General features: G+C 39.1%; 1 protein-coding gene across 1 annotated transcript in view; it reads left to right on the top strand.

The window, feature by feature from the left end:
• Positions 1 to 24,899, top strand: part of LOC107383561 (collagen alpha-1(XI) chain) — a 103,665-nt gene that overhangs the window by 6,566 nt on the left and 72,200 nt on the right. Inside the window, exons 2-5 of the mRNA XM_015956284.3 lie at positions 2,181 to 2,345; positions 4,798 to 5,011; positions 7,566 to 7,728; positions 18,422 to 18,550. Of these exons, the coding sequence (XP_015811770.1) occupies positions 2,181 to 2,345; positions 4,798 to 5,011; positions 7,566 to 7,728; positions 18,422 to 18,550 (671 nt within the window). The remainder of the gene's footprint in view (positions 1 to 2,180; positions 2,346 to 4,797; positions 5,012 to 7,565; positions 7,729 to 18,421; positions 18,551 to 24,899) is intronic.

Genomic DNA, 24,899 nt, shown 5'->3' with positions numbered 1-24,899 from the left:
ACAGACTGGACTGGAGAAAGAACAGCAAAGCCATTTACAAGAAGGGATACAGCAGGCTGCACTTCCTGAGGATGCTTAGGTCCTTCAATGCCTGTAGCAAGCTGCTGCAGATCTTCGACAAGTCTGTTGTTTAGAGTGTAATCTCTTCAGCCATCGTCTGTTGGGGTAGTAGCATCAGAAGCAGGGACCTGAAAAGGCTCAACAGCCTAATAAAAAGGCTGGTTCTGTTCTGGGGACGACTGTGGAACTACTGGAGGAGATAATGCAAAGAAGGATTCTCCAGAGAATCAAGAAAATTATGGACAACCCTGAGCATTCTCTTCACAAGACTGTCCGACAACGGAAGAGTGTCTTCAGTCAGAGGCTTCTTCAGTTTTGCTGCAACACTGACTGCTACTGGAGATCCGTCCTGCCAACAGCCATTGTAATATACAACAACTCTTTGATGACTTGATTATTAGTATTATTCTGAGCTACTACAGCAATAAGTTTCCCCCTGGGATTAATAAAGTATTTTTGAATTGAATTTAATCAAAGCAAACAGCCAGGATGCTTTACAAGTCACAAACAGGTCAACACAACTGGCTTTGAGGTGTTAGGATGCATTATTAGCACACAAATAACCCTATCACCTTCCAAAAAATTAACAGTTTTTACATATGTGTGATATCTATGAATAATTGCAGAGATTGTAATCCAAAAAATGTATTTTCACAAAAGGGTGTGTAAGTAAACCCAAAGAATTTATTCAGGATTTGAGCCTGTAAAACGTTGTGTTTCCAACCCTCCCCCTCAAACCTATAATCCCTTATGTGAAAATTTAGCCCATGACTTAGACAGCAGCAGGGGAGAGAACACACGAGAAACCGTGTTTACGACTGCACAGCAGTTCGCCACAAGTCCCAGGTCCACCGATAGAACGGATCATCGTGGGGGTGTAAACGAGTATTTAGAACCCTGTTAAGCTGCCTCCCTCTGCGTGCTTTCTATTCTGAAGACCTGGTGATCAGCAGCGGGGAGTTCTATTGCCACAAAGACATTGTAGCTTTTGAGCTGCGAGGATGTTGGTTTAGGTTCTAGGTGGGGGACTAATTACATCTGCTGAATGGTCGCTCACATTTTTACTGCTGTTCTACCAAGGCAGCTCATAAACGAACAAAACGTTGAGCTGGCAGACTTGGCCAGCAGTCTCAGATCAGGGAAAGGGTCTAATTGGTGTAAATGTTGATTTATCATCAACTTGTCAGATCTCATTAAATCTTCTTGTAACCCTTAAGAATTTCTTTCACTACTGTTAAATCCACATGCAGGATGCTCCATACAATATTATTATAGAGCCTGTTGTTTCAGAATGCTGTACATCATCCTGATACACAAGCTCATGATTTTATTTGGATATATTTTCATTTTAAATTGTTCCATGTGCACAATTATAAAATAAAATGCAAATTTGGATCCACCATGATGACACTTAATAGAGTCAAATTTGGCCTTTTATTGGGTCATTCTGAAAATGCATCTTCGTGCACACTGTAAGAAATGAAAAATTGAATTAACTTAACCATGTTATGTCTACTGGTTCCACTAAAGCCAGTTGCTTAATTGTCAAGAGTAATGTACTTTGTCATACATTGTTAAGGTTGGAGTTACAGTATGTTCTAATGAGGAACAGGCTTCAACACAAACGGTTGTTTTCCGCTTGGTCCTAGAGCTCAACCAGTGTCTATGTAATATAGCGTAATGTTGTTTTGGGATGGTAAAAAGTGCAGGGGTCAAAACTTGACTTTGGAAAAATTTTAGGGGGGAAAGGGTGGATCTGCCCCCCCCCAAAATTACATCCATGGGTGAAAGTAAATACATATCACTCTTAACGTTTAAGCAATTAGGTTTAGTGGAACCACTTGACATAATTTGGTAAAGTTAATCCAACATTTCATTTCTTAGAAAGCAGGTTTTCAGTTTTTCCTACCCTTCACAAATACAGCAACATTTATGAATGTTCCATTTAAATGCACACTGTGATGTATTTCCTTGTAATATAATTTGTAAATAAGCACAAAGCATTCAGTTAGAACAGATGTTTGTTAAAAATTCAGCAAGGTGCCACCTGAATAAATGACACTGGCAGTGATGTGGACGTGTACTTGAAGTCTAATCAGTTCTTTCTTCTGTCTTCTTAGCTGAACCAGTGGATGTGCTAAAAGTGCTAGACTTCCAGAGTTCCCCTGAAGGAGTACGGAAAACACCGGGTTTCTGCACAGTCCGGAGAGGATCCAAACCTGACATAGCTTACAGAGTGGGAAAAAATACTCAGATCAGCGCGCCAACCAAGCAGCTCTTCCCAGGTTTGTAGAAAGTCTTCACATTAATCTCAGATTATAAAGTAATTAAATGGAAACTTTTGTGCTTTAAAAGGAGCAAAATGTCCATCTTTCCATCTGCTTGCAGTTCATAATGCAGTGAGCATTTGAAGATATGTTAGAATTCATTTCTTAATAAAGTCAAATTCACTTATAGCTGATGGATTTAAGACCATACAAACTGGCTTGCTTTAAGGAGAGCATGCTGTTTTCATCTTCAAAATGTTTCTTTTTAATAACAAACCAATAATTCTTCTCCATAAATCAGTTGACAGTATTACTACAAAGATATTTACATACATTTCATGAGGCTATGGGGATGAAAGTCACAAGACAGCATTATTTTGATTTTATATATGAAGCAAAAATTGTGGGATTATTTAAATACAATATCGGCAAAGGGCTGATGTGGAGAATCACTGGGAGAAATAAACTCCTGTTAGAACTTTTGCTCATGATGCATATCTTACTTATTCAGCTATTTAAAGAGAACCATTGAGAAATGCTTCCACATAATGGGTAATGTTATATAATCACAAAATTCACTTCACTTTGTGGCCTCTTATTTCTTAATTCCTTGGGTAAAGAGTGGAACAAAAGCCTTATTTGAAAATTTCTTGGCAAGAAGATCTGGCAAAATTTCTTTTAAAACTAAACCCATTTAAATGAATTATCCCAGTATTTGCAGCATGTCATTCTGTACTCAAACGGATCTCAAGACACTAAAAAAAGGAAGAATATTTATAAATGCATCTATTCTTTGGTTTTAACAGTGAGACTTCAATGCACCAAAATATAAAAACTTGATAAATACCTTAAAGCCATAGAGTTGTTGGAGCTCATTGATTTGTCAGAAAAATCCTCAGTTAGGATGATTGCACTGTTCTAAATGAACAATGTTTTTCTTGCTTTTATGGTGTTAAAATGTAACATTTTAAGCTTTTTCATTTGCAGCTTTTGTGAAGTTATTGGAGCTGCATCCCCATGCCAAGGGCACTTTGAGCTCTCATAATAAATACAGCTAGACTTTAGATTTTAATGTGAAAAGATAAATTTAGAAAGCTAATAAACTTGCTTTTTTGGTTTTAATAACACAACTGCCCTTGTGCTAACATGCAAAGAGGGTTTTTAAGAAAAACACCCTTGCAAACAGTACTTGACAGCAGAATTATTTTCATTTAGCTGAAGTGCCTCTAACATTTTGAGGACTTCTTTGTTTTGTACTTACTGAAAAACACAGGAGTAAGAATTAATATGTACAAAAACAGGGCTACGCAGTGGTTAGAGCTGTTGCCTTGCAGCAAGAAGGTCTTGGGTTCGCTTCCCAGCCTGGGATCTTTCTGCATGGAGTTTGCATGTTCTCCCTGTGCATGCGTGGGTTCTCTCCGGGTACTCCGGCTTCCTCCCCCAGTCCAAAAACATGACTGTTAGGTTGATTGGTCTGTCTAAATTGTCCTTAGGTGTGAGTGTGTGTGTGATTGTTTGTCCTGTGGGTCTCTGTGTTGCCCTGCGATGGACTGGCTCTCTGTCCAGGGTGTACCCCGCCTGATTGTCCATTGACCGCTGGAGATAGGCACCAGCTACAGGCTAACGTTAAGCTAACAATGCTAACGGTGAATTACTGTAGCGCAACTCTATCTCAAGCTACTTTTTCAATGTTACAGTGAAATGTATGAAGTGAATGAGTCAATCGTGGGATTTTTCTTCCTTAATGAGTCATTCAGAACTATAACAGCAAGCTAACAGCAAGACGACAAACAACCACACGTCCTGTAATGCCAGAGAAATATTATTGCTCCCTACTGTAAAGCATCCAAGAATGCTAAAACCAGATATAACAATGTATTTATCTACTTATCAACTTACTGTGCATGACTGATTTTTGTTTGTCATCTAGAATTTTCTGATGCTGATCCGTAACTGTCAACAGCCATGAACCTCAAGGATCAGGAGTAGGAATGTTATTTTATTGCTTAGGAAAATGGACTAAAGTTATCTAATTTGACCACAGCATGTCATTCTTACATATTGTAATTTTAAAGAAGAAAAATAAGAAATTGTTTTTACATAGTGCCCCCCAAGGTAAAAATCACAATATAATAAAAATTGTGAAAAAAAATTCTAATAATAAAAAACTGAGAAAATAACTGATTAAAAACATAAATAAAAACAAATACAGTAAACACAAGAAAAAAGTCTGAATAGACAGAAACAGAATGAACAGGAAGTCACGTGAATACCAGCCTGAACGGATGAGTTTTCAGTTACTTTTAACGGAGACCACTGAAGTTTAGACCAAACATGTCCATGGAAAATTTTTGAGAAAGAAATAAATAACAAATCTACAAATGACTTCATTTTGGTTTTATTAATAAATTATTCCACTAAACTTCTTTAATTTATCAGACTGCTTTTCTGCTTCTTGTTCCACATTTAGGGGGGATTTTCCCAGAAGACTTCTCTATTCTCTTCACCATCAAACCCAAGGCTGGACTTCAATCCTTCCTTTTATCAGTTTACAACCAACAAGGCCTTCAGCAGCTCGGGGTGGAGGTGGGTCGCGCTCCTGTCTTCATGTATGAGGACCAGCATGGCAAACCACCCCCAGAGGAGTACCCTTTGTTCCGCTCCATCAACCTCGCTGATGGCAAGTAAGTGACTGCCCCTGAAGAGGTCTTTACAACACAGGTGGTAAAACGTGGTTGGCGGACGTTTGAATTTCCTGAACCACTCGAGTCACGCTGTTCAATCATATTAGCTCTTGGGTTTTTGTTTTGAATTTAAAAATCCTATTGAGTTTGCTATGCATCTTGTGAGAATATCTCAGGAACAAAGCAGCAGAGTTTAAAGCTCATCCCAACAATTTTAGTAAGATTTATAGGTCGTATTTCACACTAAAAGAAACCGATCGGGTTGAAGTATTTTCTCAGGCATCAAGAACTCTTCTGGCATGGAGACATGGCTCATAGCGCTGCACATTTTTTATCAACACATGTTTGCTTAGTCATTAATACCACATGGAACAAGTCAGACAATAATGACAAATAAATTGCAGTTAACAATTTAATGACAGTCGTTGTTTTCTTCTTGATGATTTACAGCAGCAGTACAATGATATGGTGTAATGGCTAGGATCGTCATGAAATGCATAGTTTTCCTATGAAAACCAGCCTTTCTGGTTGCCATTATTCATATGTATAAACACCAGCAGAGATGCCTTGAAGAGGCTCCTCATGAATGTTTAGCTGTAATAAATTACATTATTAAAAAGCATTTAAGTGTATATTTACAATATGAACACTGATTTCAGTTTAAGAAGCATTAAAGTTTTTCACGTTTAAAAAAACCCTGAAATATCTTCAGTGGAAGACTGAAAAAAACATTTTTAATGATTATTTCTGATTATAATCAGTCACTCTGAACTTTTCATGCAGACTGCCCATGAAAATAGTCTCCTACACCCATCCCTGCATTAGCTTCTGAGAGATAATAAACGGTAAAACTCTAAGGTTAAAAATCCTGACAGATATAATCACACTGTCACTGAACGTTCTTGGACTAACCCATCTTGATTCACAATGGGAAGGCTGTTGTTGTTTTAGAGTCCAGGAAACAGAAGCGACCATCGCGGCTAGTAGGAGCTAACTGTTAGCATTAGCAACTCTACCACACAGCAGCACTTCTCCAGTCTTGTGGTATCTGTGGAGATAAAACATCATCTTTGCCAGTCAGCGGTACAGTGGTGTTGCTGTTACCCAATACGAAGCAAGATGTCCAGATATCAGGAAATAAGACTCCAAAATCTGTCGGCTGAAGCTTAACTGTGATGTGGCTCACGTTTAGTTCCTAGGAATGGTGCATCCTGTGTATTTTACCCCCCAGAGTACGACTTAAAAGACATCCATTCCTACTAGAAACCACTGCAAAAATATTGATTTAACGAGTGTTCCACACTTTTAAATGGTGCACAATTATGAAACCTGTTTAAATATAAAGAACATTTCCATCCTTTGAGAGTACACATTTAATTTGCTTTGTCATTTATTTTGTGTGTAACACAGATGCTGTATAATTGCAAACTTCCTGACTCACTTTCAGCTGGCCTGTCTAATGGGTTCTTAGTCACAACCCACAAACAGATTTGAACCGTATCTAGGTCTGCTTGGCATGGCACCACGTTAACTAGTTTTTTTTTAATGCTGTAGTTTTTTTAGGAGCAGCTTTCTTACAGCAGCTCACACAGAAAAAAAAGACTTCCTTGAATGCAGTTAGAGAGCATAAATTATTTAAAACATCATGTGCTAGAAAAAACAATGAAAGTTCCATGTGTTGGACCCAAGTAGACAAAATGAAGGCTGTAATAACTTCAACTTCAATGAAGAACAGCCATTTTGTCCTTTTGGAACTGTATGTAGTAGGGGATGCATGACTTAATTTTTTTTTAAAGTCAACAGTCAAGTAATGAAAATCTAGTTGACTTTGACTAATCATTGATGACGTCATACATCTGAAGCGGCTAAAACTGACGATAGGTGACCGAGCGTTTTTTTTCCGATGCGCGTCGGGAGGTGAAGCTGACGCCTACGGTAAAATGGAGATTTCACCAAATTGTGATCTTTACCCTCTTGCTATTTAACCTTCCCCTCACCCCCACCCTAACCTTTACCCAGTATGTCAGTCTAAATTTTCCGTTAAGCGTATTTGAGAGGAACGATGAAATGTGAAACAATGTTTTGCATGCGCAAGATGGTTACGTTTAGGCTGGGGGTGAGGGGAAGGTTAAATTGCAAGAGGGTAAAGGTCACAATTCGGTCAAATGTCCGTTTTACTGCGGGCGTCAGATGCTGATGCTCTGGCACAACGGGTCGCCTCCCAACGCGCAGGGGCTCGTCACCTATCTTTTCCGAGGACTCTATCTTGTCGGTCATTATCATGTGACAGCGACTAGTCTATGAAAGGCATAAAAAGTCAGTACAGAGCAGTGAAGTTGACTAGCCGACTAGTTGATACAACCCCTAGTATGTAGATGTGTAGAAGGACTAAATGTCCTAGTTTGAAGACTAGACAAATACAAGAGAAACAAGCTGCAAAATGTGATAATGCTGTCCAGTTTAATAACAACTCCAGATGTTTTCATTTTAACCAAACTTGCAAAAAAGGAACATTTTCAGTTGTTTCTGATCAAACTGCTTGTTTTCTACTCAGATGGCACAGAGTCGCTATCAGCGTGGAGAAGAAAAGTGTGACAATCATTGTAGACTGTAAAAAGAAGGTGACCAAGCCTCTCAAAAGAAGTGACCAAGCTGTGGTCAACACAGAAGGCATTACTGTCTTTGGCACCAGAATCCTGGACGATGAAGTCTTTGAGGTAAGTCTATTCTTGTTCACATGAATCATAACATTCTAGTTACACTAAGATGATAGCAACAATGGTTGATGTAACCAAAGATGACTCACTAGAGGATGGATAACTTTTCTTCTCCCTGTGTTTGAGATAGAGGATTGTTTCTGAAGTTGCCATAGTCACAGTTTCAAGTGGTCCTTCAAACCCCATCTGACCCTGTCTGGCTGTGGGCCGGCGTCTGCTGGATTTTATTTCAGATGTTGTTTTAAAAAATAAGTAAATTTTTACCAAAACTAACATTTTATCTTGCAGAATTCAGGGCCTGAAATTCACTGCGGTATTGCGGGTATTGCGCGTTATATAGTCGCTTCTCGCAAATCTAGTTTTACAATGCGGGAAAGTCCCGCACAGCCTGCAGCGAATGTGGACGTTTGTATCGGAACCGTTAAAATCCCACAACATCGAACCCTTTCTTCATCTTGATGATTGGCGGTGCGCTGGATTATTATTTTTTTTTCTCCACTTATCAAAATACGAGCTCAGTCCCTAGCTAGCAGCAAAGCAGTGCTTTGGTTGTCGGATTTAACGCCTGCACGCAGACATAGACCGCTGGTTAAAACGGAAATCTAACACAGAAGGGGAACCTGCTCCCAAAAAAACTTTACAAGAAATCCCCAGCGCAGAAGGCAGCGAGGGAGGAGGCGCTGGAGGCAGGGCGGGAGGCAGCGCTGATTTCAGCGATGCTGTGAATGAGACAGGAGACAGATCCTCCGGACTTTCAAAAAGATAGCGTCACTGAAATTAACGTTAGCGAGCAGCCTAAGATAAGTTTCAGGCTAACTGGCTCAGACTGTATCCCTGGCTTGAAAATAATAATGGTGAAATGAACTGCTCCGTATGTAAAATGACCCTCCGCAAGAGCAGTTTGATTTCAACAGAGCTTTTATCAATCAATTTTTTCTTCATTCCCAACCCCTAAAAAAATAAAAAATAAAAAAAAGACATAGGGAGAGTATTTATCTATTATTTATTTTGTGTCATTCATTTGGAAAAGAACCACACAAAATACGTTTCTAATAATAACAATAATAATTAAGACCTGGAGCTTTTTCAGGCACTAACTAAAGGCTATTTTGAGCTGCTTTTATTTTTACATTCACTTGCTTTCATAAATTATATTATTATCGAGACGTACAATGTTTAACCTCCTAATACGTCCATATTTGTACAAGACTTCTTCGAATGTAATATTTTAATTTATTCAACTTAGACCTTTTTTTATTATTTAGAAAAACTTGATATTTACTTTAAGTTCTTTTTTTCCTTCTTTTCTTTTCAGAAGATTGTCAAAAAATTTCAGGTTATTTATTTATTTATTTATTATTTTTTCACATTAATGAGCGTTGACTAATCTGTAATGACCAGAAGTGTTTTATTATTTTAAATCACACCAACTACAATTTTGGTTCTCAGGAGGTTAAAACAAGTCAAATCGTAAAACCAAGGGGATGAAACTTGTCATACAATAAGCTTGAATATGATTTTTAGGCTCATCTTTTATGAAAAGGAAAGAATTTAGTTTTTTATTTGTACAATTTAAATGTCATGGCCACATTTCAGTGCGAAGCTTTCATTTGTCTTTTCTAACTTGTTAAAAGATTCTATTCTGGATTTTTTAACAGAAAAATCCTGGATTTAGTTCACTTTTTAAATAGTCCAGTTGTGCGGTCTTCAGTCTGCTTTCACTCTCCAGACAGACTGAATTTGTTTAGAAACTTGACTAAAAAGAAATGTTAAGTCATTTTTTTGAAAAACAAAACAACATCCAGACTTCAGAATCAGACTTTACGGGTTACTTTGTATGAAATAGTTTGCTATACCAAGGATTCGCAAAGGTTCCTTTGTGCTTAGTGGAAAAAGTGAGCTTAAAGCTCGTTGATGTCTGCACATGGAATGCATGCTAAGCAGAGCAGCCTGCAGACTGTTTGCCTCCAGGTCAGAGATGACTTTCCCACCGTGAAGCTACCCCAAAAAATCTGATGCTACTTTTCATCACTAATAGGTTTTTGGCAGCCAGATAACAATGTTGCATCTATAAATAATAAACACACGACGTCCTGATTGTCCTCATGAGTGGAATTTATATATTTGCTTTTCACATATTGTACAGATTTAAGATAACAACACTATCAATGGAAACACTTTTTAATTGCATTTTAGATATTAAATCATGGGTGACTAAAAACTTTCTCCAGCTCAACCAGGGCAAAACTGAAGTTTTAGTCATCGGTCCTGAGGCCCAGAGAGAGAAACTTTTACCTAAACTACAGTCAATGTCTTTTTATCCATCACTACAAGTGAAGAATCTGGGCATTATTTTCAACTCTGAGCTGACCTTTATCCCCCACATTAAAAACATCACAAAAATAGGTTTTTACCATCTTAAGAATATCGCCAGAGTCCAACCCATTCTCTCTCGGGCCAATGCGGAGACGCTAGTGCATGCTTTTATAACCAGTAGAATTGATTACTGCAATGCCCTGCTTTCTGGTCTTCCCAAAAAGAGCATCTCAGGTTTACAACTCTTACAAAACTCAGCAGCACGTGTCCTGATGAAGACCAGGAAGCGGGAGCACATCACTCCGGTTTTAAAATCACTGCACTGGCTCCCCGTATGTTTCAGGATCGATTTTAAGGTTCTTTTAATGGTTTTTAAGTGTCTTAATGGTCTTGGGCCTTCTTATCTTTCAGAACTGCTTTTACTGTATAAACCCTCGCGGTCTCTGCGCTCCTCTGGCAGCCGTCTCCTAGTTATCCCTAAAGTTAAGACTCACACCCACGGCGAGGCGTCCTTCAAGTATTACGGCCCTCGCCTTTGGAACGGGCTGCCGGAGGACCTCAGGTCCGAAGGGAACATCCAGGCTTTTAAGAATAGGCTCAAGACCCACCTTTTTAGCTTAGCTTTTAACTGATCACAATTTATCTATAAGTACATATTTATCTCTTTTATTTTTTTTAATCATTTTATCTACATCTTAGTGTTTTTATATGATTATGTTTTCTTTTACTATCTTTATAATCACTTTTTATCAGTTACTTTTTATCATTATTAGCTTTTATTATTTTATATGTTATATATCTTAAATCCTCCAGTGTTTCCTCTGCGGAGCCCTCTGCCTTGGGGCCGGTGGTCAGGGGCGGCGGCGGCCGGGGCGCTCCCCGGGTAGTGCCCGGGCACTGGTGGGGGTTTCTGCCCTATGCCACTGGGCGTCATGGGCCGGTGTCTTGGCTGCTGCCGTGGATCTGTTGCTGCCAGGGCAGATGGCTCCGCTGATGATGTGTCGTTCATTACCTGACCCATCTGAACTCAGCCTATTGTTTACTCTGGTGTTCACGAGTGTGTGTGTGTGCGTGTGTGTGTGTGTGTGCATGGACGAGTGTGCGGGTGATTGTATGTCCACTTTTGGAAGTTGGGTGCGGGAGGGGAACTGTAATTTTTAATTGTTTTATACTTGGGGAGGGGGGCTGGGATAGGAATGTGGGATCTATGGGGCCATTTTAATCTGTAAAGCACTTTGAGTTGCATTTTTTTGTATGAAAAGTGCTATATAAATAAAGTTGATTTGATGATTTGATTTAATACGTTCCACAGAGTGTAAGTGAATGCCACACAGATTAGATTGTAATGAAGTCATTTGGACAAATAGGAGATAATAGCTTGACTAAGACTTTAGTCTATGATCCGGAGCAGCTAATTGGCTCGGTGTTTAAACGCATGTAGCTCTAAATGGTGTTAAATTACTGAGTAATTTGGTTTGTTCTCTGCTTAAGGAGAAAATTACACCTTTTGTTCAACAATTTCCAGCTTTTCACACATTACAAAGTGGTTTTAGTCATTGTGTCAAACAAGGGTAATTCTGTGATTTCACAAATAAAAATAATAGATTGAATTTATATAGTGCTTTTCAAGGCACTCAAAGCTATTCTTGCTCTCATACATTCACACACTGCCTGTGATGGCAAGCTACTATGTAGCCACAGCCGCCCTTGGGGGGTCTGACTGAAGTGATGCTGCCATTGTACACCGTCGGCCCATCTGACTACCACCAGCACAGGCAAGTCGAGTGAAGTGTCTTACCCAAGGACACAAAAACAAAATTTCCTGGCGGGAGCGGTAATCAATCCCACAAAATCTTCCGATTCACAAGACAACCCGCCCTACGTCCCGAGCTATGATCCAGAACAGTGTTTTATTCCATTTCCTCAATGGAGTCCATGCCTCAGGATTTATAGATTATGAAGTGACCGTGTTGGGACGCCATCCTGCTTAACACCTATTTGTCACTTCTTAAAACAAAAAATAAATTAAACAAAAGTCTTTAGGTTTTAACCCTGATTTATACTTCTCCGTTGACGTCGGTGCGGAGACACGTAACGCCATTATGCGTCGGCGCAAGGGCTCAGAGACGGGCTCAGAAACAGTGATGGAGACATGCCCTAAATTTTAAACATCCGTCGAAAATGACAGAGACAGCAAGCTTGTTATTGGTCAGGACGCCGCTTCCTGTAAATTCCTCACCAGCACCACCGTTGCCCTGTTAAATAGTAAAAAGAAATTTAGTTGCAGACTTAGAGCAGATTGAAGAAAACATCGTGGAAAAAGTGCAAAAAAATGAACATTTATTCACCCGTGAGTGAAGGAGTACAAAATACGGAACAAACGCGGACGGAAACGACGAGAAATGTAGGTTTAGAGGTGGCGACCGCATGAAGAGATGGAGGAGAATGAAGGACAAATTTGTCCCTGTTATAAAGTCTGAAATATATAAACACATTAGTAAATACATGATTGCAGACCGGATACATGAGTGTTATGGTGGCAGGATACCCCAGAAAAATGCTATGCCCTCTGTTGTCCTGGCAGGGAATTGCTTTGCAATGCTCCACTGCCTGAACAGAAGTTCGAATGCGAAAACCTTTCCGACACTCCGTGTGCGTCTCTCCATTGCGAAGCTCATGGAGAAGTAAAAACCAGGCTTTACTTGTGAAATCAAACCTTTTCAAAAGCTGTGCATGCACAACAAGCAAGTTTAGAAAAGTCTTCTTGTAGTATTTTAAATAAAAACTGTAATAAAAAGAGATGCCTGGTCATTTTCCAGTCTCCATTTCAGAAATCAACTAAAAATTTATTCATTTTATTTAAATGGACTCATTGCATATCTTATGAAATGACATACTATGCCACTTGCAGGAAATAAATAAGACATGGTTTAAAATGAGAATCTCTGAAATGCCCATTCTGTCATGTGTGTATTTGCATTAGGTGCAAAGCAAAAAGGAAGACTTTTATACTCCTGGCTAATGTGGTTGTTTCAAAAGATGCAAATTCTAAGCTCGAACATTCTCTGCTCACTAAATGTATCTTAACAGACTGCAGCAGTGGTATCCTGCTCTCATGAAGAAGTTTAGAGTTTACAAAAGACTATACTTTAAAAGTGATTTTGGCTTTTTGCTGCAAATTTAAATGTCTTGAAGTATTTCTTCAAGCAGGTTAACATACTGGTTACTGTAAATCGATGAGACATAAAGTCTAAGCATGCATGAACCTGCAGTTTAATTACTTTGCATATCTGTACTAGTCTGCTTTAGATTGCGTAAGCAGGTGTCAAAGTTCGAAGCACGGGGGACTTATAAAGCTGTGGGGAAAATATGAGCAGTCTGTGTGCTTAGTCTTGGCTGGAACTGCACAGATGTTTTAGAGATACGCTCACTGACCTGATCTCTAAGTGCTTCTTCCCCCTCCCATTGAGTCAAATTTTTAAATGTGACATTTGGAGTTGAAATGAAGTTTACATCTTACTTTTTTTTTTTTAAATTCCACTTTTCAGAATCCTAAATGTCTTTTGTTTTTCACGCTGAACGTCTGTGTGCGTGTGTCTGTGAGAGGGAGGTTTATGTGCCTGCCATTCCAAAACGCTCTTCCTCAATCAGGACAGTCTCTGGCAGAAGAACAGCGAGCGTCTGACGAGCTCAGAACCTTAAATGAATCATTGTTTATGGTGTTTGGTTAAGTTGGCAGGAAAAGGAGTAAGATGACTCTTTCTCATGTGCCTTGGTCACTCCTCACTCTTGAGGGCTTGTCACAAAATATTTTGGTTACAGTTATGTAAATGGAAAATTTGGTCTTTTTGTTGCTAAGAGTCCCACTTTTTGATATTTTCAAACAAAAAGCTTGACTCAGAATAATTCCTTGAATAATTTCACAATAATAAATGAGAAAAAGGAGACGGAAGATGAAAATAAAATGGCGTAACAGGCAAACAGGTGGCCTGAACAGTTTTATGAACTATTTATGGGCAAAGGGTTTTAATTCTGGACGAATGGAAGACATTTGTGAAGCATCGGTCCTTGATGATTCTGTGCCGACAACAATGACTGGATTTAATAAAACTCTGGGAAAAATCTGGAGAGTATTATGTAGTTTGATGTTTTCCATGCTCAGTGCCTGTTGATTAATTATTGTCTTCGCTGCTTGTCTGAATGCATTTGGTCTGTTTGCTCTTCTAAGATGTTGGCAATTGATGAAGAAGGACTTTTAGATTATATGTCAAGACTGCAGAGGGGTGATTAGATGAGTTATAAGGGGGGAAAAAACTGGAGTGGAAAAAATTATTTACAAAATTTTTTATGCATTGTCCTAGAATTTAGTATGACAAAACTGAGTTTTAGACCGCATGGTTTGGCGGATGGAGCAACTAAAAGTTGAGCATTATTGGCAGATTGTTTTGTTGGTGATGGAAGTTTTGAAGGAACCTAATTTGTTTTTTCATTTCATTTATTTATTTACAGAGCACCTTTATACCACCAGTCAAAGTGGCACAAAGTGATGCATACTAAAAATAGATGAACAGATAAAAATATAAAAGAAGTTAAAAAACCAGATGAGATTTCCCTAAACCCTCACCCAAGGATAAAAGCAAAAAATTCATAACACAATTAAAACAGCAAAAGCGAAGAAACACAGAAACAGTTAATCAAATGACATGGAGCAAATGGGTTAAACCAGCTTGGATTCAAAGCCATACTATGCAACTTTTTCATAGATTTAAATAATATACGTTAGCCAGTATGTGCTAAAAGGACCCTTTAACAGGTTAATGTAAAGTCTTCCAGCCCCGATCACCCCCGTGGCCAAAAGACCGCATTTGCTACTTCAGAGTGCCTGGGCTGACCCTTGTTAGTCAATAGTAAAGTGGAGCTGACACGCTAGCGCTGCAGTCTGATTCCAGCATGTTTCCTGCATGTTTTAGATCAGGGCTTTTCAATTCCGGGACTCTACAGGAGCAGGCCTCTTGTAGAACCTATTGAAAGCTGAGGATACATTTCAGCAGTTAGATTAAAGCGTTAAAAAGATGAACGCACAGCAATTATGAACTGTAGGGGGTGCTAATAGCAAGCTAAACTACCAAGTGTGCCTTTAAAACTCTGCAAAGAAGCAGATTGTTTAATGTACAATGGGAGTTGGTTCCAGAGTCTCAGTGCAAACCGGTGCAAACACAGAATGCCTGCCCCACCTCCTGAGACTTTTGTCTAGATCTCTGAACCACTAACGCTTCAAAATTTGTGAAAATCAGTCACCATTTTCAGTTCTTAAAAAATCCATAAACCTGTTCTGTTCAAATGTAAAATATCATCCAGGTACTTGGTAGCTAACCAGGCCAGAACACACCTCACCCAAAAAAAAAAAAATCTTCCAGACGATTGTTGGTGCTGTGTAGCGCCATAAAAAAATAGATAAACAGCAAACATAAATACAGAAGGCCACAAACCCTTAAAACCAGAGAAAAAAAATCACGCTTTAAGTGTTTCCGGTACCTGAAACTGGCTAAATATCTTAACCCCAAGTACTCCGAACTGTATGGTCCCGATTTAGTAGAGTTAGAAAATGAGCTACATATTTGTTTACGTGTTTAAATTGGTTCAGTGAAGACATGATTAGAAAACTTCTGCACCTCCTTTCCTGTGTGATCTGGTGCCAGCAGAAACTATCTGTTTCTAATCAACAACAAATTCTGTTTATTCTTTGGTACATTTTGGGCTCTATGTTAGACGGTGTACACAATGCACACGTACCCAATCACAATCTTAGGAGCAATCAGACAATTTAATTCAACTCGTCGTTAACAAAACCTTACCAAACGCAGCTTTTAGGGCGTAATGGTTTCTTACATAAACCCAACAATCCGCTGTTCTTCTGCTTAGTGTGATTTTTGTTGCTTATGGGTAAACGTTGTGTGTTGAATGTCACCGTAGAGGCAGAAGACTGAGCTGCAGCTGCCTCTCTCATGATCAGACATAAAAGAAGCCAGCTTTAGGAAGAAACAAATACTTTCCTTTTGAGTAAAACGGAAATGTCAGATTCATCCGTTTTCTTATTGTCCACTTTTAGATGAGAATCAATATGTTTGTTTTTATTATATTTTTTATACACATAATGCAACATTGATTGCAGCAAATCCTAGACACATGACTTATCCCGTTGTGTCTGTGCCAGCGCTGAACTGATCCTGCTGCAAATCATTCAAGGAATTCTAAAGAGGAACCTGAACGAATGCCAGCAAGATGAGCAATAAGACGTAGACATTAACAACAACAAAAGGCACAAAAGGAAGAGGGTAAAAACTCAAAAAGGAGGGGCATGGAATGAGAAACATCAGGGAGTGTCTGATGAATCGAATCATGGCTTGGATTTAGAAATGAGCCAAGTGTGTGTGGTCTGCTGACAAGTCTCTGATGACATTATTAAACCCACATAGTTTCTCATTTCAGTGAATGCTCTGTTGCTTTATGCAGTACGTTTTATTTCATCTCAGCAAAGTGAAGGAGTGAGGAATACTTAAAAAAATGAAAAGTTACTACTCAGACATACACAGAGGAGAATACAAAGTTGAGGAAGCAGACGGAGATCAAGCCAAACTCAAAGTGTCTGTGTTTTTAGTTTTCCTTTTATCTTCTGGCTTGGAATTCTGAAAATATGAAAAGACAGAGTTCAGTGGCAGCATTGCAGCTGCCACTTTTACATACTTTGTTCCTTGCTGGGAAGTTTCTCAAGGTGCAAAAGGAACTTTTGTATCTCCCCACTAGTGAGGGAATCCTTGTTAGTTTGTTTTCCTCCGCATAACGTTTAATACATAACAAAAATCTACCTGTTAGCATTGGTTCCCTTTTGCTGACGGGGTGATGATCTACATTGGCAAAAAACTGAATAAATGGCACAACAGAAGGTGTTCTGGAACTCTGTCTACAAGCCCAACGGCTCAGTGGAGTTATATTTTGTTTAAGTTGCTCACTAATCTGCTCAGATTTACTGCTGCTGTATTATGGGAGCATTGAGTGTTGAGAAGCTAATGCATTCCAGGGATCTGAGCTTGTACAGATGTTGTCTCCTGTAATTTAATGCATTCTGCGTGTATGTGCTTCCCCTTAAGGGGCCACCCTGATCGTGGCCTCCATTTACCTTTTCACAGCCTTTGTGGTATTCCTCGCCTCCATTTTGTCCTTTTTCCTACGTAGTCCAGGTGGAATGTGGAAAAAAAGGTCAGCCGAGGTGTTCATGTGGTGGAGATGTGCTGATAAAATTCTCTAGATCAGTGGTGGAGCCGTTTAACCAAAGGAATTCTTTAGGATCGTATCATGGAAAAGGGGCCTTTTGGAGCAGAAGAGATCTAATTTCCTTTTTCCTGAGGCTCATGAAAAACAGACGGCTTCAGATAAGTACAGACCTTGGTTATATCTGCTAGGTTCAGGGACTTGCCTGCCTTAATGACGGTGTGTGGGTAACTGTAGAATAGCCCCTTTTAAGAGCTTACAGACTTCCTTAAAACCTTAGGTCAATCCATAAATTTACAGTATGTCTAGTTAACAGTCAGGACACCTTTTGTTTTATTCTCGTTTTATCACCTTTCTGTCGGTGCAGACCTTAGGCAATCAGTCAAAAATTGAAGATGCTTCCTGAGAGTTTCCACTCCTGCCAGGGTTTTATAGCCTCTCTTGCACGCAAAGACCAACAAAACTCACAGGTTTACGCCAAAAGAGGGTCCTCTCTAAAGGGAAGGCTGGTTTAGAATTAGGTAATTACCTGATTTATACAGCTGATTTTTCCCTTTAACTCTACCTCTTTATGGTAGATCACCATGAATCTCATTTGCATAACGTCTCTCTATAGTGGCTAACTCGACACTACAAAGAAACAACAGAGGTGTGCACTGCACCAGTTGGTTGGCCAATCAGAGGATTCAGGGCCTCAAAGAGACTGGAACGGAAAAAAGCACAAGAAGAAATTCAGAAATACACAATAAATGTTAATTTATTTTGGAAATAGAAATATTTGGGACAGAAATTCTTCTCAATTTGGACTGACTAAGCTCCTTGATTGAGAAGCGAAATGTCTTTAGAAACCAAAGAAGTCCAGCTGTTTTCATTCAAAATTCTTTGGAAAATACAGTCGATTGTTGAAACTGAGTGAACGCTTCTATCTCCAGCTACAACAAATAAATAAAAGTAGAGTTTTTCTATTTTTTGTACCTCTCATTTATTCCAAACAAGAAATCAAAAACATAGATGGATATTTTGCTGTCCTATACCATTTTGATAACACACTCTTGTGGGAGTGGGATATCTTGACTCAACTTCTGCTGATTCATTTTTTCTCTTCTAGGGTGACATCCAGCAGCTGCTGATTGTAGCAGATCCCAGAGCAGCCTATGACTACTGTGAACTCTACAGCCCTGACTGTGAAACACCCAGCCATCATGACATCCCGCAGGCTCAGGAACCAGAGGACGTGGTCAGTATCTGTAGGGGGTCCGGACTGGGGCGGGGGGTAGCAAGAGAAGGTTTATGACTAAGAGGAGGAAGTGCAAGAGAGCTTTACAGAGACAGACAGAGAAATGTGTGTAGTAGTTGGGGAAAAAGAGTCTGGAATGATAATTACAGGAGTTTAAAAGTATTTCTTTATACTTTTATGTTTATGAGCTAAAGACCAAAGGAAGAAAGATCCAATAAAACAAAGTATAAGGCTTGGATGAAAATGATGTTGCTTATAAGAAATAAAGATTTAAATATTTGTTTTGTTGAGGAAACAGAGAAAAGTTTAGTTTTATTTAAATGCCTTCATTTCAGCAGCATTAATCTATTCGTTTACAGCTGCTTCAAATTCAGCACTTTTGCATTACATGCTTGTATTTTCCCTAATTCCAAACTACCATGCACATTATATGGGATAAGTGTTTCTTTTTTAAACCAATCCAGTAATTGCTCAAAGAGGAGAAGAACAAAACAATGTCTGATGTGACTCTTTTTTGTCTTTTACTAAAGGAAATTATGTTGGCACATAAAATGCATGGCTGAGTTTGAAATGTAAGTTTTATTATACTGCCTCAAAAGCATCACAGTTTGACTCTTCAACCATAACTGAAACAGAAGGCTTGTGTTTTTCTGTTTTGTGTTTTTTAGCTCATCCGATTCTTCCTGATATTTTCCTTCAGCTTTACACCAAATATCTGATGAGCTCACTTTGGAAACTTTTCCTTTTTTCCTGCCTCGAAGCCCTCGCCCAATTCAGAGTTTTCCTTTGATTTATATCACTAACGAGTTCTGCAGACTCACATGGAAATTTAAGCTTTTTCTTCTCCAGCTATACTTCTAGTACCTGGAAAAGTAGACTTGAGATCTCTGGTGTGAGGGGAAAAAACGTAGAGCCGGTTCTCTTTTCTAAAATATTGGCTGAACAGTGGGTACCAGTGCTGGAAAATGTTGCTTCATCATCAAGTGACTTTTCAGTTCGAACAGCAGGAGTTTGTCAATCCCAAATAGACAGCAGGGAGCAGTTTGGCTTGGAGAACATTGCAAATCTGGTTTATTCACTTAGCTTTTGTACGGTTAAGACCGGAATGTTCTTACATTCCAACTTAGCATATTACAAAAACATACTCTTTCAAAAAATAAACAAAAGCTTCTTCCAAGCAGAACAAATCATTTTAAAACACATTAATTTATATTTATTATAAAAAAGTATGATGCAGTAGGAGGAAAGCTGACTTCTTCTATTTATCTTTTATTAAACCCTAAAGAGAAGGCATCCCAAGTGTGTCAACACCATAAATCTGACTGTCTGGGTCACTTTGAAACCCTTGCCTTCTCTTATTTCCTCCTCAGTCTGTCTGGATTGCCTGGACAGGGCTGCTTCCTTTTGACCTTTTCTCTCTCCAGACTGCATAACGTGGGCCAGGCCAGCAGCAAGCAGTGGCTCTTGTAATATTTTTATTAGCTTAGCAGCTGCCCTGGGACTAATACTTATTCCTCTGCTGCTGAAGTATTGCATATCAGAGGCTGTTCTGTTCACATAATCTACCTCTCTTCTGTTTTGACAGCATTTGGTAAACTAAACTTTTTTTCCTGTTCTTAACTCATTCGCTGCCAGCCGTTTCCTGATCAGTAAAGCCCATCACGGCCAGCGTTTCTCATCGTTTTTACAGTTTTTTTAAAGAGTGACAGAACGTTGCACGATAGGATGATGTTGACGCCAAAACAACCAAAACAAAGCGGAGACTCACCTCTTACATCGGGAAGAATCCGCACGTTTTGAGCTTTATCCGTTCTTTCATAATCCGTTGTTGAATTGTGATCGGCAGACGCGTTTCCGGTTCGCGCCTCACTTTTTTTTACAGCAGCGGCCCAAAAGGATCTCCTAACACATGGATTTTCTGCTTCCTGATCACGTGACGTGTGACGTATGCAGATAAAGATCGACTTTAGAGCTGAGATGTTTGTTTTCACGGTGCGGGGGCTTGTTCCAATGCCCACAGAGTAAAAAATTGCAAAAGACGACTTTAGTCGTCATTGGCAGTGAATGAGTTAATGACAGAAGAAGCTGAATCATTTTATGATATGAAAGTTTTGGGCAGTTTATTATTCTGCAGGTTGTCCCTTAATAGTAGTCCAAAATTTGAGAGAAAATGCAAGAGATATGGGAGATTGTTTTTCCTGATTTACTTTATGAAATGGATTATTGTTTCAAAAATAATTAGGACTATCCTATTACTGCAAGAAGATGGAACTGATCCAAAAAGTAGTCTTTGATGATCTACTCGATAAGCCTTGTGGCTCTGACTCGCCTCTAGTCTCCAGCCTGATGGTGAAAGCTAGAAAAGAAGATTTTGAAGTTTGTGAATCTTCCTTTGAAAGAGAGTGACTGTCTAAGCTAAAGCTAAAAGCAAACTGTAGCTAGCCTGCTCCTTTCCCAACCATTCTGTTGATCGCCTGCCAAAAGTTTCAGTCCCTCCCTTTTTGTTTTTTACTTCACTGACTCTTTGTCCTGTAATGTGATTTACAGAAATTGGAATAATGTACTGTGTAAAAGAGTAACATCCTTCTAGTCAGTGTTGCTTTCATGAACGTGGATTCTTCAGAAACTTACGCTATCATGTTGAGATAAACGATAAAGCATGAAACTGTCTTTTACGTTTCAGGTTTAAGGTGTCATTAAAATAAAAATAAAAATTTTTATCTGAAGAAAATTTGTATTTATAAAAGAAAATACTATTATTAGTTGGAAAACTCTGACAAAGTTAATTCTGTTCATTTCATTGAAAGCTATTTACAGCCACCAATAATGATGGCTCAAAGTGCTGGACACAGTGAAAAATAACCAATTATTAAAATAATGATAAAAACTCACAAAACAGATAAAAAAGATTTTTAAATGATACTTAAACGAAAATAAAACCTCACTAAACATAAAAGTGATAAACTGAGTTGTGGTACTGTGGCATGTCAGCTAGTCCACAAAATACAATAGCAGGTAGACCAGGTAAATGGTCATAGGTCAACCAAATCAAAGGGATCAAACGCTGTTTAAGCCATCCTAAGATATTGAACAACCCTAGCTTTAAATCCCTAGTGTGGTTGAGGTTCGAATCTCAAGTGGAAGTTGTATCCGCAGTTTTGGTGCTAAAATCTCAAATGCACCTTCGCCACGTGACCTAAGTTTGGCCCTGGGGACCACCAGTCGGTGCTTGTCAGAGGGGCGCAGGGCAGGTGTTGGCACATAAGTTTAAAATATTGAAGCAACAAAGTTAAACAAATCAGTAAATAACTTCATGAAGGGTTTGTTGCTCAGAAACAGCTGACCAGTGTAGCGACAAATATAGATTTATATCTATATTTCAAATGTGGCGTAGATTTAACTTGTTTATAATCTTATATTAATTAATCGGGGCATCACCAGTTTTCGGAACTGGACCATTTGATTTAATATCTATATCTTTGCAATGTAATTAGTCTGAGTTAATGCCACAAATTAATCCAAAGGATGAATTCTTGACAGAATGCGCTGAGTATTCCCGAGAAGTACTAGACAAAGATCAGGCGTTATTTACATTTTGTGAATTTATTACAACATCAGCTAATACATTGACAAAAGGATCAAACACAGCTTATAGTTTCATGCATGGAATTAAGAAAATTGTAACCCAAAGCTTTATGGCATTGATCGGAAATAACTGATCCCTAATAAAAGTGTAAATTCGGTGACATCAGGATTATAGAAAAGTAGGGAATAATTTCTAAAAGGAGAACCAAGGAAGGGTGTGTGTGTGTGTGTGTGTGCGTGCGTGTGTGCGTGCGTGCGTGCGTGCGTGCGTGTGTGTGTGTGTGTGTGTGTGTGTGTGTGTGTGTGTGTGTGTGTGTGTGTGTGTGTGTGTGTGGCTCGTTATGGCAGAAGAAGAAAGGGGATCTTGAAGGCTAATGTGAATCTGGGATCAAAATAACAACACGCCATAAAGAAATGGACCAATCTGAATTCACTAATCGGGCTTAGCACAAAAAGTCAGCCAGATGAGATGCTTCACAGACCTTTTTCCGTCACCAAAGAGGCATCCTGTGGGCTGGTTAGGCCGGTCCAGAAGCTTGAATGCGGCCTTCAGGGGCCGTAGGACTTTTTGGCACCTCAGCTTAGGTCAACGGTGTCTGTGGTGTATAGAAGGAGGTGTTCTCCCGTAGTGGCTTGACTCAAGTTTCCTTCACTTCAGCAGCCTCGAAACGTGGAAATCAGATCGTGGGCCCAAATTATCGCAAACGGAGCCGAATCCTCAAACTGTTCCAAATTGCTCTTACTCTTAATATACAAACTCGACCGCCTTCCGGTTTCACGTAGAAAGTCAAAACAAACTAATGGGGTTGCTTCTGATTTTTACCGTATTTTTTGAGAGCTAAGGGCTTAACAAATTTATGAGTGTCAGGTTATCTGGTGCTGGGCCCAGATGACAAGCCCAGTAGAGGTTCGCTTAAGGCATCTTTCTTCTTTGTTCTGCCCCACAAGGTCTGCACTGTGGCTTTATAACCTCCTGGGTCACACCCGTATTTCACTCACTAACCACTGGACACTGGATGGCACTGTGGCTCTTTCAAATAAACTCTACCTTCTCAAAGATGGAAAGTTCATGATCACAATTTAATACAGTTATTCATATAAAGCCTCAAAAAGTATTACTTTAGCATCAAAGTATTACTTTAAACTGGAAAGAATAAAATCCATGTCTTAAAACTGAACAGTTTTACCATTAGCATGAATTTTAACTGGAGAAGCAAACATTGGCAGAGGTTTAATATAAAAGAAAAACACGAAACAAGCAGTTAGGTTTGTAACTGATACGATTTTAACTTAGAGCCCCTTGATTTCTATTTTAAGGGTAAACAACCTAAACACCTTCTTTGATTATAGATAAAAAGAAAAATACCACGGTTTTGATAAAGGCTAAATCCTGGAATCTTCCAGAATGACCCTAGAGAAGTTTTACGAGCACCCGGCCTTGGGGGAGAGTCAGTTATTGGCAGGTTGAGATAAGACAGACCAGGTCCTGATAATGTCCGGCTTAACAAGTCCCTTGGTAAAATTTAAGTTCCTGGGAGAAAATGTAGGAGTTAACCAGAATGCTCAAACTGCGGGCCAGTTTCAAATTCCCCTTTTTATTTTCTTCTGCTAAATGTGAGAAGAAAAACTTTGTGAAGTTATGTTCTCCTTCGTGTGAATGCAAACAAAGTTAATCTGAGGATATAAAATGTGGATTTCCACAACACCGGTGTTTACATTAACATCAAATGGCTTTAATTGCAGGGTGTGGAGGTCAGTCAAATCAGCTGTGTAGGGTGTGCACAAGTTATTTTGGGTGCAGATGGTGTAATGTGCTCATAAAAGCCAACTCAACAATAATGTGGCTGCACAAATGTAGGGAGAGGTTCAGGGTTTAAATCCTGGACGAGCCCTCAGTGATGTGACCATGTAAACGCTAGTAAAAGATTTTGAACCTAATTTGAACTCAATTTAAATAAACAAAAATTAATTAATTATTTTACATCTAAACTGTCTAAAAGTTTTGATCATGCTGTAAGGAAGGTTACATTAAAGGAGATTTCCTTCTCAGCTGGCTGGGAGGCTGTCAGCTTTTCTCCTTTTAAAAAAGCCAAAGAGGGATGTAGTCTTTGTTTAAGATCTGTAAACCAACAGAGTTGCGGAGTCTAAGCTGTCAAAACACTGTTGCGCTGGCATTTGTAATTTAACATCTGCCAACAAACACTATTGAAAGAATGTTAGGCAGTTATTTCATGTAACTAAGAAATGACAATAACTTTTGTTTCGTTCTAATATCGGGAAAAAATGTCTAGATCCAGATTCAGATTTATTTATGTATATAGCCCCTTCTACCAGCTTGATGGAGGCCCAAAGTGCTGAACAGTACAAAAAAAATTAAGAAAGATATAAAAATAGCATACAAGCAATCAATTGAAAAACACAGATTAAAAACTATTTTAAAAAGCAGGTAAAATATGAAAACCAATGTCAGTGGTGTTGGGGGAAAGCTAACCAGAAAAAAAAAAAGTGTTCAAGCGAGACCAAAAAAACACCTGGAGAGATGGAGTTTGCTTTTATGTTAGAGGGAGCTCATTCCAAATGTTTGGTGCCATTACGGAGAAGGCCTGGTCCCCCATTGATCTCAGTTTAGAGCGCTGGACTTCCAGCAACTGCTGCCCAGCAGATCGAAGGGCCCGAGAGAGGACATGCCTGTGCAACGATGAAGCTAGATATGGTGGAGCAGTGCCCTGAACACATAGAGGAGGATCTTGAATCTTGCCCGATG

Source organism: Nothobranchius furzeri, chromosome 11 (genome assembly GCF_043380555.1).
Source record: "Nothobranchius furzeri strain GRZ-AD chromosome 11, NfurGRZ-RIMD1, whole genome shotgun sequence".
Taxonomy (NCBI): Eukaryota; Metazoa; Chordata; class Actinopteri; order Cyprinodontiformes; family Nothobranchiidae; genus Nothobranchius; species Nothobranchius furzeri.
Note: the sequence above shows the minus strand (reverse complement) of the source record. Positions and strands in the feature narration are given on the sequence as shown.